This window comes from Anarhichas minor, unplaced genomic scaffold (assembly GCF_050575085.1).
Source record: "Anarhichas minor isolate MPS153535 unplaced genomic scaffold, ASM5057508v1 ptg000018l, whole genome shotgun sequence".
In the NCBI taxonomy this organism is placed as follows: Eukaryota; Metazoa; Chordata; class Actinopteri; order Perciformes; family Anarhichadidae; genus Anarhichas; species Anarhichas minor.
The window spans coordinates 14,376,762-14,394,690 of record NW_027466464.1 but is presented as its reverse complement, the minus strand read 5'-3'; the positions used below and the strand labels follow the sequence as shown (position 1 = coordinate 14,394,690).

Below are 17,929 nucleotides of genomic sequence, written 5' to 3'. Positions count from 1 at the left end.
TCAAAACGAGCTTTATTGACACGAAATAAACAAAACAGGAGGATTTCAACACAAACATAAAGTAATAAATACTAAACAAAGCCAACATTAGAATAATTATATAATTACAAATAGGTAGAATGAGTGAATAGTATAAATATTATATTATTAATATATTAATCAAATGCTAATGAAATAAAAAGGTCTTAAAAAGTCCAAACTGCCACAAAACAGTATTATCATAATATAAACATCTATATATATAAATATACATATGAATGAACAAACTATTTATACAAGTATAACAGCTGATTTAATGATGATATTAATAATCCAACATATGAGATGAATCATGAAGATAATTCATAAACAGGCCACAGATTAAAGAATAAAAGCCTCTCAGGAGTTCCCAGGCTGCTGTGTGTTGATGTGGCCGCTGGGTGGCGCTGCAGCTTCACTTCATAACTTCATCAAATATTACTGTTATTAATACATTTGTTCACTGTCCCTCTTATGATTCTTACAACAACATCAAAGCTCTATATTATAATAAGAAATGTTTTAATATAATAAAATAATAATATATAATGTAAAACAATATAATAAACTATAACATAACCAAATAAACACATTATATTAAAATTAAAATAATATTTAATTTTGAATAATACAAATAAATACAATAATAAAACAGAAAACATCATAGAATCACAATAGAATAGATAAATGCTCCTCTCAGCTGATCGCTGTGTAAACAGTAACGTTCATAGTAACGGAGGCTCGTGTGTGTTAATCGGTGCAGCTGCTGCAGCAGCTCTCTCTCTCTCTCCGGTGCGCCTGCGTGCTGATACACACACACACACACACCGAGAGCCACCGACCGTCCGCTGCCCGGTCCGGCAGGAGGAGAGAGACACACACCGGGGTTTCACGGTACTATAGCGGCAACGGTGACGTGATATGATGCCGCGCGGGATCACGGAAACGTAAGAACAGCAGCAGCGGAGGAGGAGGAGGAGGAGGAGGAGGAGGAGGACTGTCGAGGCTCAGCCGAGGAGGATGCACCAGTGAAGGACCGATCGGTACCGGGGGGAGCGGAACACAGGCTGGACCGATCCGATCTGATGTAAACCTGCAGGGATGGACCGGTAGGCAGGGAGGAGGCGAGGAGCGACGGTACATAACGGAGGAGAGAGCGCGAGGCGGCGGAGGAGGAGGAGGACCGAGGAGGGAGGTGGAGGAGGAGGAGGGAGGAGGGAGGATGAATTCGGTAGATGGAGGAGGAGAAGCGGGCCCGGACGGCCTGGCGACGGCAGGTAGGGTGTGTGTGTGTGTGTGTGTGTGTGTGTGTGTGTGTGTGCGTGTGTGTGTGTGTGTGAGTGTAGTAGGAGCTGCTGTCGCCATGATGCCTCCACATCCGCCCATTGACTCAGAGAATGTGTGTGTGTGTGTGTGTGTGTGTGTGTGTGTGTGTGTGAGAGAGAGTGTGTATTGGGGGTGGAGGGTCCTACCAAGGAGGATTATGGGAAGGCCTGCTTGGTTATTAGTGTGTGTGTGTGTGTGTGTGTGTGTGTGTGTGATGTAATGTCATGTGTAGTAATATGGAATATGTGGTCACGTGATTTTTCCATTCACTCCAATATAGAAGTATTATTAGTGGTATTAGTACACCATGATCGCAAAAATAAATACCGCTTTCTGATTGGACGACGGGCGTCAATAACAAATCATATCGTAATGTGTCATAATTAGAAGGTCGACGTTTTTACTGGTTAAACTGGTTAAACTGGTTAAACTGGTGAAACTAAACCTAAACCACACGTAGAGTTCTGGAGATTCTTAAAGAGACTCATCAGGATGAAAAAGGTGAAATATTTGGCTCCCAGACAGAAGCTGGAGGGCTTTTACTGTGAAGGTGAGGGATAGATTTTACTCTGAAACATCTGGAGAGCTTTTACTCTGAAGGTGAGGGATAGATTTTACTCTGAAGCATCTGGAGAGCTTTTACTGTGAAGGTGAGGGATAGATTTTACTGAGACGCATCTGGAGAGCTTTTACTGTGAAGGTGAGGGATAGATTTTACTGAGAAGCATCTGGAGAGCTTTTACTGTGAAGGTGAGGGATAGCTTTTACTGAGAAGCATCTGGAGAGCTTTTACTCTGAAGGTGAGGGATAGATTTTACTGAGAAGCATCTGGAGAGCTTTTACTGTGAAGGTGAGGGATAGATTTTACTGAGAAGCATCTGGAGAGCTTTTACTGTGAAGGTGAGGGATAGGTTTTACTGTGAAGCATCTGGAGAGCTTTTACTCTGAAGGTGAGGGATAGGTTTTACTGAGAAGCATCTGGAGAGCTTTTACTCTGAAGGTGAGGGATAGGTTTTACTGAGAAGCATCTGGAGAGCTTTTACTCTGAAGGTGAGGGATAGATATTACTGAGACGCATCTGGAGAGCTTTTACTGTGAAGGTGAGGGATAGATTTTACTGAGAAGCATCTGGAGAGCTTTTACTGTGAAGGTGAGGGATAGATTTTACTGAGAAGCATCTGGAGAGCTTTTACTGTGAAGGTGAGGGATAGATTTTACTGAGAAGCATCTGGAGAGCTTTTACTCTGAAGGTGAGGGATAGGTTTTACTGAGAAGCATCTGGAGAGCTTTTACTCTGAAGGTGAGGGATAGATTTTACTGAGACGCATCTGGAGAGCTTTTACTGTGAAGGTGAGGGATAGATTTTACTGAGAAGCATCTGGAGAGCTTTTACTGTGAAGGTGAGGGATAGCTTTTACTGAGAAGCATCTGGAGAGCTTTTACTGTGAAGGTGAGGGATAGCTTTTACTGAGAAGCATCTGGAGAGCTTTTACTGTGAAGGTGAGGGATAGATTTTACTGAGAAGCATCTGGAGAGCTTTTACTCTGAAGGTGAGGGATAGATTTTACTGAGAAGCATCTGGAGAGCTTTTACTGTGAAGGTGAGGGATAGATTTTACTGAGAAGCATCTGGAGAGCTTTTACTCTGAAGGTGAGGGATAGATTTTACTGAGAAGCATCTGGAGAGCTTTTACTGTGAAGGTGAGGGATAGCTTTTACTGAGAAGCATCTGGAGAGCTTTTACTGTGAAGGTGAGGGATAGATTTTACTGAGAAGCATCTGGAGAGCTTTTACTGTGAAGGTGAGGGATAGATTTTACTGTGAAGCATCTGGAGAGCTTTTACTGTGAAGGTGAGGGATAGATTTTACTGAGAAGCATCTGGAGAGATTTTACTCTGAAGGTGAGGGATAGATTTTACTGAGAAGCATCTGGAGAGATTTTACTTTGAAGGTGAGGGATAGATTTTACTGAGAAGCATCTGGAGAGCTTTTACTGTGAAGGTGAGGGATAGATTTTACTGAGAAGCATCTGGAGAGCCTTTACTGTGAAGGTGAGGGATAGATTTTACTGAGAAGCATCTGGAGAGCTTTTACTGTGAAGGTGAGGGATAGATTTTACTGTGAAGCATCTGGAGAGCTTTTACTCTGAAGGTGAGGGATAGATTTTACTGAGAAGCATCTGGAGAGCTTTTACTTTGAAGGTGAGGGATAGATTTTACTGAGAAGCATCTGGAGAGCTTTTACTGTGAAGGTGAGGGATAGATTTTACTGAGAAGCATCTGGAGAGCTTTTACTTTGAAGGTGAGGGATAGATTTTACTGAGAAGCATCTGGAGAGCTTTTACTTTGAAGGTGAGGGATAGATTTTACTGAGAAGCATCTGGAGAGCTTTTACTTTGAAGGTGAGGGATAGATTTTACTGAGAAGCATCTGGAGAGCTTTTACTGTGAAGGTGAGGGATAGATTTTACTACATTTCTACATTTGTGAATTTTTACTTTCACTTCCAGTTTTCTACGACATGGGAGTGACTTTAATTCGTCTCCTCGTCTCTGTTTGCTATTTTACTTTATTTTGTCGACCTTATATGTTCTAGATATGTTAATATTCATAATACGACACAAACAGTATAAAACTAAAATGTATGAATCGTCTCAGTCTGACTCTGATGTCTTAATTTCTAAGAGGCTGACATTTTGGAGGAATATATTTATTAGTTTTTGTTGCGTAATCGGTGAGATGAGTCCTGACAGACTGATAGCAAGTTTCTCTGGAGGCTTTTCATCTGCAGCTATTTTAGTCTTTTCACTGACTCACTGTGTGTGTGTGTGTGTGTGTGTGTGTGTGTGTGTGTGAGAGTGAGACAGCTTCATCACAATGGAAATCCCTTCTGCATCTCCGAGGCCGGTCACTCTGATTGACAGCTGGTCAGCCTGAGACACAGCTGATCTCCTAATTCCTTGATATCAGTCTGGACTCAGACTCGTGTTTACGGCCCACAAACACCCACCGCTAACTACGAAATACTCACTGAAATATAAGCATTTTATTTTGAAGGAATCACTGTAAGTGGTCAGAGTTCGATGCAATAGAGTTTAATCTTCAAGCAAAGAAGTAAACCCGAGCAGACCCCGTAGTCCGACTGATGACCCGGGTTAGGGATTGGGTTTTACTGGAGGACTTTTACTTTGAAACACCATCTTTCCTGCTTCTTAACTAAGTGCAGTAAGTTCTCTAAATGTAACTAAATCATGAAATACGCTGTCAGTGAACATTTTACTGTTCAGCTTCAACATTTCGTGACTTCACCCGTTAATATATAACCGTTATTCATATACAACCTTTATTTATTAACTAGAGATTAAAACCTCCAAAATAAAACACATCCTCTTTATGTTGATTATGTGGAATATAACCAAAGCATTATCATACGTTTACATTAATATCGCTTGTTTTGTCAGACCAAAAGTTTAAAGAACCAGTTATTCACTGTACTATACTGTATAATACTACTTATATACTACTAGCAGCTGTTCACTATTAAAAGGTTAGAGGGCTTTTATTGTGAAGGATTCAGGGTATTTTTACCGCAAAGACGCTGCAGGTGGCGGGTTGGCTTTTACTGTAAAACAGCTGGGTGGATTTTACTAATATTTTATATCTAATATTTTACTCCTAAGAAGACACTGGAGGGCTTTATGGTGAAAATACCCTGAATCCTTCACAATAAAAGCTTATTGTGAAGGATTCGCTGCATTATTACCATAAAGACGCTGGAGGGCTTTTATTGTGAAGCAACTAAAGGACTTTTACTGTGAAGCAGTTGGGAATCTTTTAGTGTGAAAGATCTTCAAATCTTTATCTAAAGGATCTGAATTGTCTCAACTATACATGCAGTTAAATAAGTTAAAATAGAATAACACACTGAGGTGTTTAAATTTCACTACAGCTCAACTTGACCTGTTTTTGTGTAGATTTGTTTAAAGCTGGATGTTATTTGGGTAAACATCTGATAATCCATCAGTCAGTCTGGGTCTGAACTGTCGGTTTTGGGTTTTTTGAGGAGACAGATCGGTCCGGAGGGAGGACTGAAGGACACTAATGAAGGAGGAAGAGGACACTGCTAGGAGGTAGTTTAGGTTGAATAACTGTGAGCGTTCTCCTTCATCTGCTTCCTGTTGTAGGTTGTCTCTCTCTGAGGGTTATTGCTGCTAATGTGAGACGTTTAATGCCCTCAGTGTGTGTGTGTGTTGGATTAGCTTCCTCCCGCTGTGCAGGATGATCTGAGGCCTGTCTGCAACACGCACACGCACGCACGCGCACACACACACACACACACACACACACACACACACACACACACGCTCTGAGCTGCAGGAGCGTTTTAATTGAAGCGTCTATCAGCCTGGTTGGCTCATGTTGGTGGACGGGTGGAAGTAGTTTGATGTTGTTTGCTGAGCTCTTTCTAACCCTCTATCTAAATATTACATATTCTAACCTTATGGCATCAAAGATGTCTTTGCCAGGAAGTGATGAGCAATACTAAAACCAGGAAGTGAACAGAGAGAAGTTATGGTCTATGGTGCTGAATGTGTGAATCTGAGAAGGTATTTCTGGATTAATCGCTCTGAGACGATGCAACCAAATTAATTATTCAGTTTACTTTCACACAAAACTATGAAAAGAAGAAAATCCTTCAAAAACGTAGACGCTACGTCTGCGTAAGTTTGGCAATTTTGCTTTAAAAAACGATGACACAATGTAATAATAATAACAATAACTTTATTTACAGCACCTTTAAAAACAGAGTTTACAAAGTGCTTTGACAGACAAAAGCTGCAAAAGTGAGGCAATAACAACAACAACAGAAAGACCAGTGAGACAGTCGATACGATAAACCAATAAATAAACAAAATAAATGAATTCTACCTCTCCAGGTTCTGGTAAAGCAGAGTGTGTCCGAGCGGTGGACGTCCTGACGGTGCTCAGAGAGAAAGTGGCCTTCGTTTCGGGTAAAAGCAACACACACACACACACACACACACACACACACACACACACACACACACCTGCAGATTGTAACCCCGGTTTGGTCCCGATGCGACCCGGTTTAACTGTGTTCTTCTAGGTGGGCGGGACAAACGTGGCGGACCAATACTGACCTTCCCTGCCAGGACCAATCACGATCGAATAAAACAGGAAGACCTCAGCCGATTGGTCACCTACCTGGCGACCATACCCAGGTAACTGTCCACCTGATGAACCTCTCCACCTGTCTCTTTGCTTGCCCTGTCTCGCTCTCAACCCTCTGCCTGTCTGCCTGTCTGTCTGTCTGTCTGTGTGCCAGTGAGGACGTGCGTGCTCGTGGCTTCACGGTGGTGGTGGACATGCGCGGCAGTAAGTGGGACAGCGTGAAGCCGGTTCTACGGACGCTGCAGGAGTCGTTTTCCTCCAACATCCACACAGCGCTGCTCATCAAACCGGACACGTTCTGGCAGAAACACAAGACCAACCTGGGCAGCGCCAAGCTCACCTTCGAGGTACTAGTGACAACTAAAGTAGTAATACTGATAACTACAGTAATACTACTGCTTACTGCTGCACTAATACTGCTGAGTTACATATGTGTGCTACTGTTGCTAACTGATGCATCGTTGCTGAATGAAGTTTTGTCAATGCTACCACCTAAAGTACTGCTGCTGCCAACTAAAGTACTGCTGCTACTAACTAAAGTACTGCTGCTGCTGCCAACTAAAGTACTGCTGCTGCCAACTAAAGTACTGCTGCTACTAACTAAAGTACTGCTGCTGCTGCCAACTAAAGTACTGCTGCTACTAACTAAAGTACTGCTGCTGCTGCCAACTAAAGTACTGCTGCTGCCAACTAAAGTACTGCTGCTACTAACTAAAGTACTGCTGCTGCTGCCAACTAAAGTACTGCTGCTGCCAACTAAAGTACTGCTGCTACTAACTAAAGTACTGCTGCTGCTGCCAACTAAAGTACTGCTGCTGCCAACTAAAGTACTGCTGCTACTAACTAAAGTACTGCTGCTGCTGCCAACTAAAGTACTGCTGCTGCCAACTAAAGTACTGCTGCTACTAACTAAAGTACTGCTGCTACTAACTAAAGTACTGCTGCTGCTGCCAACTAAAGTACTGCAGCTGCTAACTAAAGTACTGCTGCTACTAACTAAAGTACTGCTGCTGCTGCCAACTAAAGTACTGCTGCTACTAACTAAAGTACTGCTGCTGCTGCCAACTAAAGTACTGCAGCTGCTAACTAAAGTACTGCTGCTACTAACTAAAGTACTGCTGCTGCTGCCAACTAAAGTACTGCTGCTGCCAACTAAAGTACTGCTGCTACTAACTAAAGTACAGCTGCTGCCAACTAAAGTACTGCTGCTGCTAACTAAAGTACTGCTGCTACTAACTAAAGTACTGCTGCTGCTAACTGGTCATACCCGTCTTCAGACCAGCTTGGTGTCGGTGGAGGGTCTGTCCCGGCTCGTCGACCCCTCGCAGCTGACCTCTGACCTCGGTGGTTCGTTGGAGTACGACCACGTGGAGTGGACCGAGCTGCGTCTGGGTCTGGAGGAGTTCACCGGAGCCGCCACGCAGCTGCTGGCCCAGCTGGAGCAGCTGGAGGCCGGGCTGAACCGCATACCGGAGCCACAGGACGTCGACGAGGCCCGCAAGTGAGTTATTGATTAGTGTTATAACTTATATGTTGTCTTACATAAAGATATTTTTGTTTCCGGAAAAATAACAACTTTCCATCTCCAGACTTCTGGAGGAACACGGTCGGCTCCGTAACACCATAGCAACGGCACCGGTCGACTCCCTCGAGCGAGAGGGGCGGAGCTTGCTCCAGCGCATGCGCCTTGGCCCCTCCCACGGTGACGCCTCCACCGAAGGCGGCGGCGGTGGTAGTCACGGCAGCTGGCTGTCGGGCGGGGCGGACTTCCAGAGCGTCGCGCCGAAGGTTTCGTCTCTGCTGGACCGGCTGCAGGCGGCTCGCGGTCACCTGCTGCAATGCTGGAGCGACAGGAAGCTGCACCTGGACCAGGTGCTGCAGCTGCACCTGTTTGAGCAGGACGCCACCAAGGTGAGGTTCAATGATCAGGTTCAATGATCAGGGTTTACCGGGAGTCAGTCAGTGAGTCTGGAACTAACTGAATATGTCAGATGAAAATATGTAGAATGAGTGGATTTGCTCTTGTATTACTACTAGTATTACTCCTGATAACTCTAGTAGTACTACTGTTGACTCTAGTATTACTCCTGATAACTCTAGTATTACTACTGATGACTCTAGTATTACTACTGATAACTCTAGTAGTACTACTGTTGACTCTAGTATTACTCCTGATAACTCTAGTATTACTACTGATGACTCTAGTATTACTACTGATAACTCTAGTATTACTACTGATGACTCTAGTATTACTACTGATAACTCTAGTAGTACTACTGTTGACTCTAGTATTACTCCTGATAACTCTAGTATTACTACTGATGACTCTAGTATTACTACTGATAACTCTAGTATTACTACTGATGACTCTAGTATTACTACTGATAACTCTAGTAGTACTACTGTTGACTCTAGTATTACTACTGATAACTCTAGTATTACTACTGATGACTATAGTATTACTCCTGATAACTCTAGTAGTACTACTGTTGACTCTAGTATTACTCCTGATAACTCTAGTATTACTACTGATGACTCTAGTATTACTACTGATAACTCTAGTATTACTACTGATGACTCTAGTATTACTACTGTTGACTCTAGTATTACTCCTGATAACTCTAGTATTACTACTGATGACTCTAGTATTACTACTGATAACTCTAGTATTACTACTGATGACTCTAGTATTACTACTGATGACTCTAGTATTACTACTGATGACTCTAGTATTACTCCTGATAACTCTAGTAGTACTAATGATGACTATAGTAGTACTACTGATAACTCTAGTATTACTACTGATGACTCTAGTATTACTACTGATGACTCTAGTATTACTCCTGATAACTCTAGTATTACTACTGATGACTCTAGTATTACTCCTGATAACTCTAGTAGTACTAATGATGACTATAGTAGTACTACTGATAACTCTAGTAGTACTACTGATGACTATAGTAGTACTACTGATGACTATAGTAGTACTACTGATAACTCTAGTATTACTACTGATAACTCTAGTATTACTACTGATGACTATAGTAGTACTACTGATAACTCTAGTATTACTACTGATGACTCTAGTATTACTCCTGATAACTCTAGTATTACTACTGATGACTCTAGTATTACTACTGATAACTCTAGTATTACTACTGATGACTCTAGTATTACTACTGATGACTCTAGTATTACTCCTGATAACTCTAGTAGTACTAATGATGACTATAGTAGTACTACTGATAACTCTAGTAGTACTACTGATGACTATAGTAGTACTACTGATGACTATAGTAGTACTACTGATAACTCTAGTATTACTACTGATAACTCTAGTATTACTACTGATGACTATAGTAGTACTACTGATAACTCTAGTATTACTACTGATGACTCTAGTATTACCACTGATGACTCTAGTATTACTCCTGATAACTCTAGTAGTACTACTGATGACTCTAGTATTACTCCTGATAACTCTAGTAGTACTAATGATGACTATAGTAGTACTACTGATAACTCTAGTATTACTAACTAAAGTACTCTTCCTGTCCCAGATGTCGGAGTGGATCGCTCACAGTAAAGACTTGTTCGTTCAGACTCTGGCTGAGGTCGGTCAGAACAACCAGCACGCCCTCGACCTCCAGAACCAACACCAGCACTTCACCGCCAACTGCATGGTGAGCATCTGTCTGTCTGTCTGTCACTCTGTCTCTCTGTCTGTCCCTCTCTCTCTCCCTGTCTCTCTGTCTCTCTCTCTGTCTGTCTGTCTGTCTGTCTGTCTGCCTGTCTGTCTACATTAACCCCGTGGTGACTGTACAGAACGGCAGTGTGAACGTGGACAGCGTGGTGACGGTGGCGGTGCGGTTGGCGGAGGCCGGTCACTACGGGGGGGGGGCGGATCACCGCGGTGTCGTCACGGTTACAGGACGACTGGAAGACGCTGACGACGGCGCTGGAGGAGCGCAGCATCACGCTCGCCATGGCAACCAGCTTCCACCAGGGGGCGGAGCAGGTGATGACACACCTGTATACCTGTATCACTGCCAGTTTATCTGTCTACGTGTCCACGTCTCACCTCCAACCTTTATACCTGTCTGTCATCCCACGACCTGCCTGACTGTCTCCACTCACCTGTCTACCTGACTGCTATTTCACCCGTCTGCCTCTCTACCCGTCTGCCTCTCTCTGCCTCTCTACCCGTCTACCTCTCTACCCGTCTGCCTCTCTACCCGTCTACCTCTCTACCCGTCTGCCTCTCCACCCGTCTGCCTCTCTACCCGTCTGCCTCTCTACCCGTCTGCCTCTCTACCCGTCTACCTCTCTACCCGTCTACCTCTCTACCCGTCTGCCTCTCTACCCGTCTGCCTCTCTACCCGTCTGCCTCTCTTCCCGTCTGCCTCTCTACCCGTCTGCCTCTCTACCCGTCTGCCTCTCTTCCCGTCTGCCTCTCTACCCGTCTGCCTCTCTACCCGTCTACCTCTCTACCCGTCTGCCTCTCTACCCGTCTGCCTCTCTACCCGTCTGCCTCTCTACCCGTCTGCCTCTCTACCCGTCTGCCTGTCTGCCTCTCTACCCGTCTGCCTCTCTCTGCCTCTCTACCCGTCTGCCTCTCTACCCGTCTGCCTCTCTACCCGTCTGCCTCTCTACCCGTCTGCCTCTCTACCCGTCTACCTCTCTACCCGTCTGCCTCTCTACCCGTCTACCTCTCTACCCATCTGCCTGTCTGCCTCTCTACCCGTCTGCCTCTCTACCCGTCTGCCTGTCTGCCTCTCTACCTGTCTGCCTCTCTACCCCTCTACCCGTCTGCCTCTCTACCCGTCTGCCTCTCTACCCGTCTGCCTGTCTGCCTCTCTACCTCTCTACGCCTCTACCTGTCTGCCTCTCTACCCCTCTACCCGTCTGCCTCTCTACCCCTCTACCCGTCTGCCTCTCTACCCCTCTACCCGTCTGCCTCTCTGCCTCTCTACCTGTCTGCCTCTCTACCCCTCTACCCGTCTACCTCTCTACCCCTCTACCCGTCTGCCTCTCTACCTGTCTGCCTCTCTACCCGTCTACCTCTCTACCCCTCTACCTGTCTGCCTCTCTACCCCTCTACCCGTCTGCCTCTCTACCCCTCTACCCGTCTGCCTCTCTACCCGTCTACCTCTCTACCCCTCTACCTGTCTGCCTCTCTACCCCTCTACCCGTCTGCCTCTCTACCCGTCTGCCTCTCTACCCGTCTGCCTCTCTACCCGTCTGCCTCTCTACCCCTCTACCTGTCTGCCTCTCTACCCCTCTACCCATCTGCCTCTCTACCCGTCTGCCTCTCTACCCGTCTGCCTCTCTACCCGTCTGCCTCTCTACCCGTCTGCCTGTCTGCCTCTCTACCTGTCTGCCTCTCTACCTGTCTGTCTAGTTCCTGCTCAGAGTGGAGAGCTGGGTTCAGGTGTGCTCTGAAGGGCCGTTTCCGTCAGCAACAGCAGAGCTGGACGCTGCGACGAAGAAACACCAGGAAGTGAACGAGGAGATCTCTGCTAACTACACACAGGTACCTGTCTGTCTGTCCACATACCTGTCTGTCTGCATACATGTCTCTCTCAACACTTGTTGTGTGTCCACATACCTGTCTGTCTGTCCAGACATCTATCTATCTGAGAGTCTGAAAACCTGTCTGTCTGAACACCTGTCTCTCTCTCTCTGTCTGTCTGCAGGTCAGTGAGAACGGTAAAGCCTTAATGGACGTTCTCCAGCGTTGCCCAGCGACCGACTCAGACAACGCTGCGACCAAACCGGACTTCACCAATGCCACGCACGGCATCATGGGAGTTCTGCACCAGGTCATGCAGGTATGGGTCATGGTAACACGTCTCACATGTGACCAACAGACAGACAGGTGGACTGACGTGAAGTTTTTTATTATTTGCAGGGTCACCATGAGGTGGAGGGGGCGTGGCAGCATCGTAAGCTCCGCCTCCACCAGCGCCTGCAGTTGTGTGTGTTTCAACAGGATGTCAGACAGGTACAATCCAGATCCAGTCAGGATCCAAACCCAGATTTACTTTTCAGAATCTGTCCCACAAAATCACCTGTCACCCCCCCCCCCCCTCCCACCTGTCTGTCTCTCTCTCTACCTGTCTGTCTCTTAGGTGTTGGACTGGGTTGAGCAGCACGGTGAGGTTTTCCTGAACAAACACAGCGGCGTGGGGAAGTCTCTGCACCGAGCGAGAGCGCTGCAGAAACGCCACGACGACTTCCAGCAGGTCGCACAGGTAAACATCACTTAGACCTGGATTAATTTAACCACACTTAGACCTGGATTAATTGAACCACACTTAGACCTGGATTAACTGAACCACATTTAGACCTGGATTAATTGAACCACGCTTAGACCTGAATTAATTGAACCACGCTTAGACCTGAATTAATTGAACCACATTTAGACCTGGATTAACTGAACCACACTTAGACCTGGATTAACTGAACCACATTTAGACCTGGATTAACTGAACCACACTTAGACCTGGATTAACTGAACCACATTTAGACCTGGATTAATTGAACCACACTTAGTCCTGGATTAACTGAACCACACTTAGACCTGGATTAACTGAACCACACTTAGACCTGAATTAACTGAACCACACTTAGACCTGAATTAATTGAACCACACTTAGACCTGGATTAACTGAACCACACTTAGACCTGGATTAATTGAACCACACTTAGACCTGGATTAATTGAACCACACTTAGACCTGGATTAACTGAACCACACTTAGACCTGGATTAACTGAACCACACTTAGACCTGGATTAACTGAACCACACTTAGACCTGGATTAATTGAACCACACTTAGACCTGAATTAACTGAACCACACTTAGACCTGGATTAACTGAACCACACTTCTTAGACCTGGATTAACTGAACCACACTTCTTAGACCTGGATTAACTGAACCACACTTAGACCTGGATTAATTGAACCACACTTAGACTTGGATTAATTGAACCACACTTAGACCTGGATTAATTGAACCACACTTAGACCTGGATTAACTGAACCACACTTACACCTGGATTAACTGAACCACATTTAGACCTGGATTAACTGAACCACACTTAGACCTGGATTAACTGAACCACACTTAGACCTGGATTAACTGAACCACACTTAGACCTGGATTAATTGAACCACACTTGGAACTGGATTAACTGAACCACACTTAGACCTGGATTAACTGAACCACACTTAGACCTGAATTAATTGAACCACACTTAGCCCCCACATGGTCATACAAATAAAATGAATAAATAAATATGTGTGTGTGTGTGTCAGAACACTTACACTAATGCAGAGAAGCTTCTGGAAGCAGCCGATCAGCTGGCTCAGTCTGGAGAGTGTGAGGAGGAGGAGATCTACCAGGCAGCCAGAGACCTGGAGCTCCGCATGCAGGTGAAAGAAAAAAGCAAAGGATTTTATTGTGAAAGGCAGCTACAGGAAGTGTTTGCATAATGTGTGTGTGTGTGTGCAGGCGTTCATCCAGAGAGTTGAACAGAGGAAGCTGCTGCTGGACCTCGCTGTGTCTTTCTACACACACACCAAGGAGGTAATACACTCAAGTATATATATATATAAATATGTATATATCTTTCTTTCCTCCTCTCCTCCCACCTCCTCCTCCTGCCCACTACCTCCTTTACTCATTTCACCATCCTACTTCCTTTCCTCCTCAACAATCTGGAATTACAAAGTAGAATTTGTCAAAAAAAAGTTCAGGATCTGTTTCGATATCTGACAGTATCTCCTCTTCTTCCTCCTCCTCTCCCCCCCTCCTCTCCTCCTCCTCCCCAGCTCTCGGTGTGGATGGAGGGCCTCCAGAAGCAGCTGTCATCTGATCTCTGTGTTTGTCCCGACACCGTTGAGTCTCTTCAGGCTCTGATGAGTCAGCAGCAGCAGCAACAGGCCAACACACAGGTGAGGGTCACCTGACCTCTGACCTCTCACCCCTGACCCATGTTGTAACAACCTAACACCGACCTCTGACCCCTCACACTAACCCCAAATCTAACCCTGACCTACAGGAAGCAGCAATGAGTGTCATCCGGGAAGGAGAAGACCTCATCCTGCAACTCAGGTACACACAGAGTGTGTGGGTGCGTTTGATTCACTCGTCGGGGCAGCTCAGAGTGGAGCTGGTGTATCTAACTACTGTAGGTGTTTGTTTTAGGCCTCTAGGGGGCTCTGTGGCCCACGTGATGAGTGTATTCAGTGGGGGTGCTTTTATTTTGTAGTTTGTGCTTTTATTTTGTAGTTTGTGTTGGTGCTTTTATTTTGTAGTTTGAGTGTATGGGTATGTTTGTTTTCTACTTCATGTAGAGTGTGTTGGTGCTTTTATTTTGTAGTTTGTGTAGTGTGTGTGGGTGTTTTTTCTTATAGTTTGGGAGCGCTTGTTTTCTAGTTTGTGTAAAGTCTATGGGTGCGTTTGTTTTCTACTTCATAAAGCCTGCGTGGGTGCATCTGTTTTCTAGTTCACAAAGTCTATGTGGTTGGGTTTCTTCTCTGGTTGTCTTTAACCATTTGAGGTGTGTTTGTTTCAGGCCTCAGGGCAGCTCGGTGGCCCAGGTGGAGACAGTGCTTCAGCAGCTGGAGGAGTCACACGTTCAGCTGGAGGAACTTTTCCACCAGAGGAAGATCCGACTGGACGTCTACCTGCAGCTCCGCATCCTGCAGCAGTGCACTCTGGAGGTAACACCGGTTGTTGATAATCAATATGTTGTCAGCTCCCACCACCGGGTCTAGGTCGCCCACCTTTAGTGTGTGTTTCTAGGTAACGGGGGAAATGGACGCCTGGAAGCAAGACCTCCAGAAACAGACCCAGGACTTCTCCGCAGAGAAGCTAGCGTCGTCGCGGCTAGCCGACGCCAACCAGGACAAGCTAACGTTGGGCCAGTCGCGGCTGGTGGAGGCTAGCCCGGAGGTGCTAACGCTAGCGCAGCAGCGCATCCACAGGTAGATGAGATGGCGTGATGACGTCCTCCTGACTCGCCAAAATAAAAGCATGTCAGGCATTGACTTGATTTATTGATCTGCAGGCACATGGAACGGAGGCTGGCTATGAACAACATGATCTATGAGGTCATCCAGCAAGGCCACGATCTCCAGCAGTACATCACCGAGGTTCAGGCCTCAGGTAAGACCCCCCTGTTAGTGCAGCAGCACATCCACGGACACATCCGCCATGTTTTTGAATGAAAGAACTTAACTGCAGCTAATATGGATGGACAAAAGAAAGGGATCCAGTATTGAGCCTTGGGGTACACCAGAAGACACGATCAAGAAAGGATCTGGTCCTTGAGGGGCTTCCAGGAGTGGTTCCAGAGATTCTTGAGTGGTTTCTAGTGCTCCTGAAAGGGGTTCTAATGGTGCCCGATACAGCTGTGGTTCTTCATGAGGTGAGTCCTTTAAGGGGTTCCAGAGGTTCTTGAGGAATAGTCACTTGGAGGGATTCAATGGTTCTGAAAGGCTTTCAATAGACCTTGGTAGACTCTTGACAGTGCTCCAGTGGTCAATGAGGGAGTCATAGAAGTCCCTCGGAGGGCCCAAATGGTCCTTGGCGGGAATTCTATCGGTGACAGGGTTCCAGCGATCTAGTCATCTTTGTATGGGTTCCAGGGGTCGTTAAGTGGTTTCTAGTGCTCCCTCTGGGAATTCTTGAGGGTGTTCTAGAGGTCCTTTCAGGAGTTCCACTGGTCCTTGAGGAAGCTTCAGGGGTCCTAAAGTTATTTGCTCCCTGGAGGTGTTCAGAGGTTCTTGAGGGGGTTCTGTAGGTCCCTTATGGGGGGATTCCCTCAAAGGAAAACCTTGAGGGATTTTCAGGAGCCTTTTCGTGGGTTCCAGAGCTCCTTAACGGGGCAATATTCTTGTTAGAGGTCTCCAGTGGTCCTTGAGGAGGTCCCAGAGACCCTTGATCGTCTTCCACTGGTAACTAGGTCATGTTTAGTGAGTAGTTATTTTTGTGGACTCTGGGGGTCTTTGGGGGGTTTCTTGTGCCTCCTTTGAAAGGTGTTTTTAGGGTGTCCACACGCTCGTGGTCCTTGAGGCGGTTCTAGAGTCGGAGGGATTCTTTAAAGGGGGTCATGTGGTCCTTGAGGTGCTTCAGGGGGTTCTTCTTGAGGGGGTTCCAGGTCTTTGAAGGACTCAAACGTCAGTTCACAATCACATCCAGTCTGTCCGGTTCATTAACACACTAAAGGGGGAGAGGGGGAAAAAGGGGGGGATGGGGTTGCCATGGAAACTGCTCTCTGAAGCACACAGCTGGTCCCCATGGAAACCAGCGTATTGGATTTGCGCACGCACACACACACACACACACACACACACGCACGCACACACGCACACATACACACACTCAGTTTTATTACTGTACTTGTGAGGACCTTACCAGCCAAAATGTCCACACTCTGAAGCATGTGCGTGTATGTGTGTGTGTATATGTGTGTCAGGTATTGAGCTGGCGGAGGCGGAGGGGGGTCTCTCCGCTCAGGTGGAGGAGCTGCAGCGCCTCCTGCAGGACAAACAGAAGGAGCTGCAGCAGATTGCGGATCACACACACACACACCTGGAGCAGAACCTGCAGCTGAGACACCTGCAGAGCCAGGTGAAGCAGGTAACACACACACACACACACACACACACACACACACACACACACACACACACACACACACACACACACACACACACACACACACACACACACACACACACACACACACACACACACACACACACACACACACACACACACACACCTGCAGATCGACCTACACCTGTGTGTGTGTGTCTCAGGTGCTGGGCTGGATCTCAGAGGGGGAGGTGATGCTGTCGTCCTGCATGTTGAACTCCAGCTGTCTGTCTGAAGCTGAGCAGCTGCAGAGGGAACACGAGCGCCTCCAGCAGGCCATCGAGGTAACTGCACAGAAACGACGACATTCTTCAAACAGTCGCCATAGCTGCACCCTTTAACTCAGCCAGAAGCTGTAGAAACCCTCATTATCGCCAGGTTTTCATCTTTCCGACAGTCCTCGAACACTCTCTCCTCTAATAAAGAGTTCACTTTAACCAGATTGTGTAAAAACATTAAGCTGTGAAACTATGAAGTCATGATTGATTCATCTGAGACCAACAGTCATGTGACAACAAATCAGAGACACTCTGACTGAAAGCATGGCTGCATGTCAACAGAAATATTAGTTTTCATTATGTATGATATTGTCTTTTTGGGAACAAAAGACTGTAATAGATAAAGACTGGATTGTCTCTGCAGGCTCTGCTCCATGCTGACTCCCTGCAGAGGACCCACCAGGTGGCTCTGGCTCTGCAGCAGAGAGCCGAGCTGCTGGTCAGGTGA

The 17,929-nt window shown here is 46.1% G+C and overlaps 1 protein-coding gene across 1 annotated transcript in view; it reads left to right on the top strand.

The window, feature by feature from the left end:
* Positions 1 to 1,240: 1,240 nt before the first annotated feature.
* The window catches only part of LOC142952870 (kalirin-like), a 41,744-nt gene continuing 25,055 nt past the window's right edge, over positions 1,241 to 17,929 (top strand). The window contains 23 exon segments of the mRNA XM_076094871.1: positions 1,241 to 1,295; positions 6,279 to 6,353; positions 6,470 to 6,584; positions 6,689 to 6,881; positions 7,812 to 8,035; positions 8,124 to 8,445; positions 10,095 to 10,217; positions 10,360 to 10,425; positions 10,427 to 10,552; positions 11,936 to 12,067; positions 12,231 to 12,365; positions 12,446 to 12,538; positions 12,666 to 12,788; positions 13,855 to 13,971; positions 14,051 to 14,125; positions 14,371 to 14,493; positions 14,601 to 14,653; positions 15,117 to 15,264; positions 15,347 to 15,528; positions 15,612 to 15,709; positions 17,022 to 17,185; positions 17,368 to 17,487; positions 17,846 to 17,925. Coding sequence (XP_075950986.1) covers positions 1,241 to 1,295; positions 6,279 to 6,353; positions 6,470 to 6,584; positions 6,689 to 6,881; positions 7,812 to 8,035; positions 8,124 to 8,445; positions 10,095 to 10,217; positions 10,360 to 10,425; positions 10,427 to 10,552; positions 11,936 to 12,067; positions 12,231 to 12,365; positions 12,446 to 12,538; positions 12,666 to 12,788; positions 13,855 to 13,971; positions 14,051 to 14,125; positions 14,371 to 14,493; positions 14,601 to 14,653; positions 15,117 to 15,264; positions 15,347 to 15,528; positions 15,612 to 15,709; positions 17,022 to 17,185; positions 17,368 to 17,487; positions 17,846 to 17,925 — 2,942 coding nt within the window.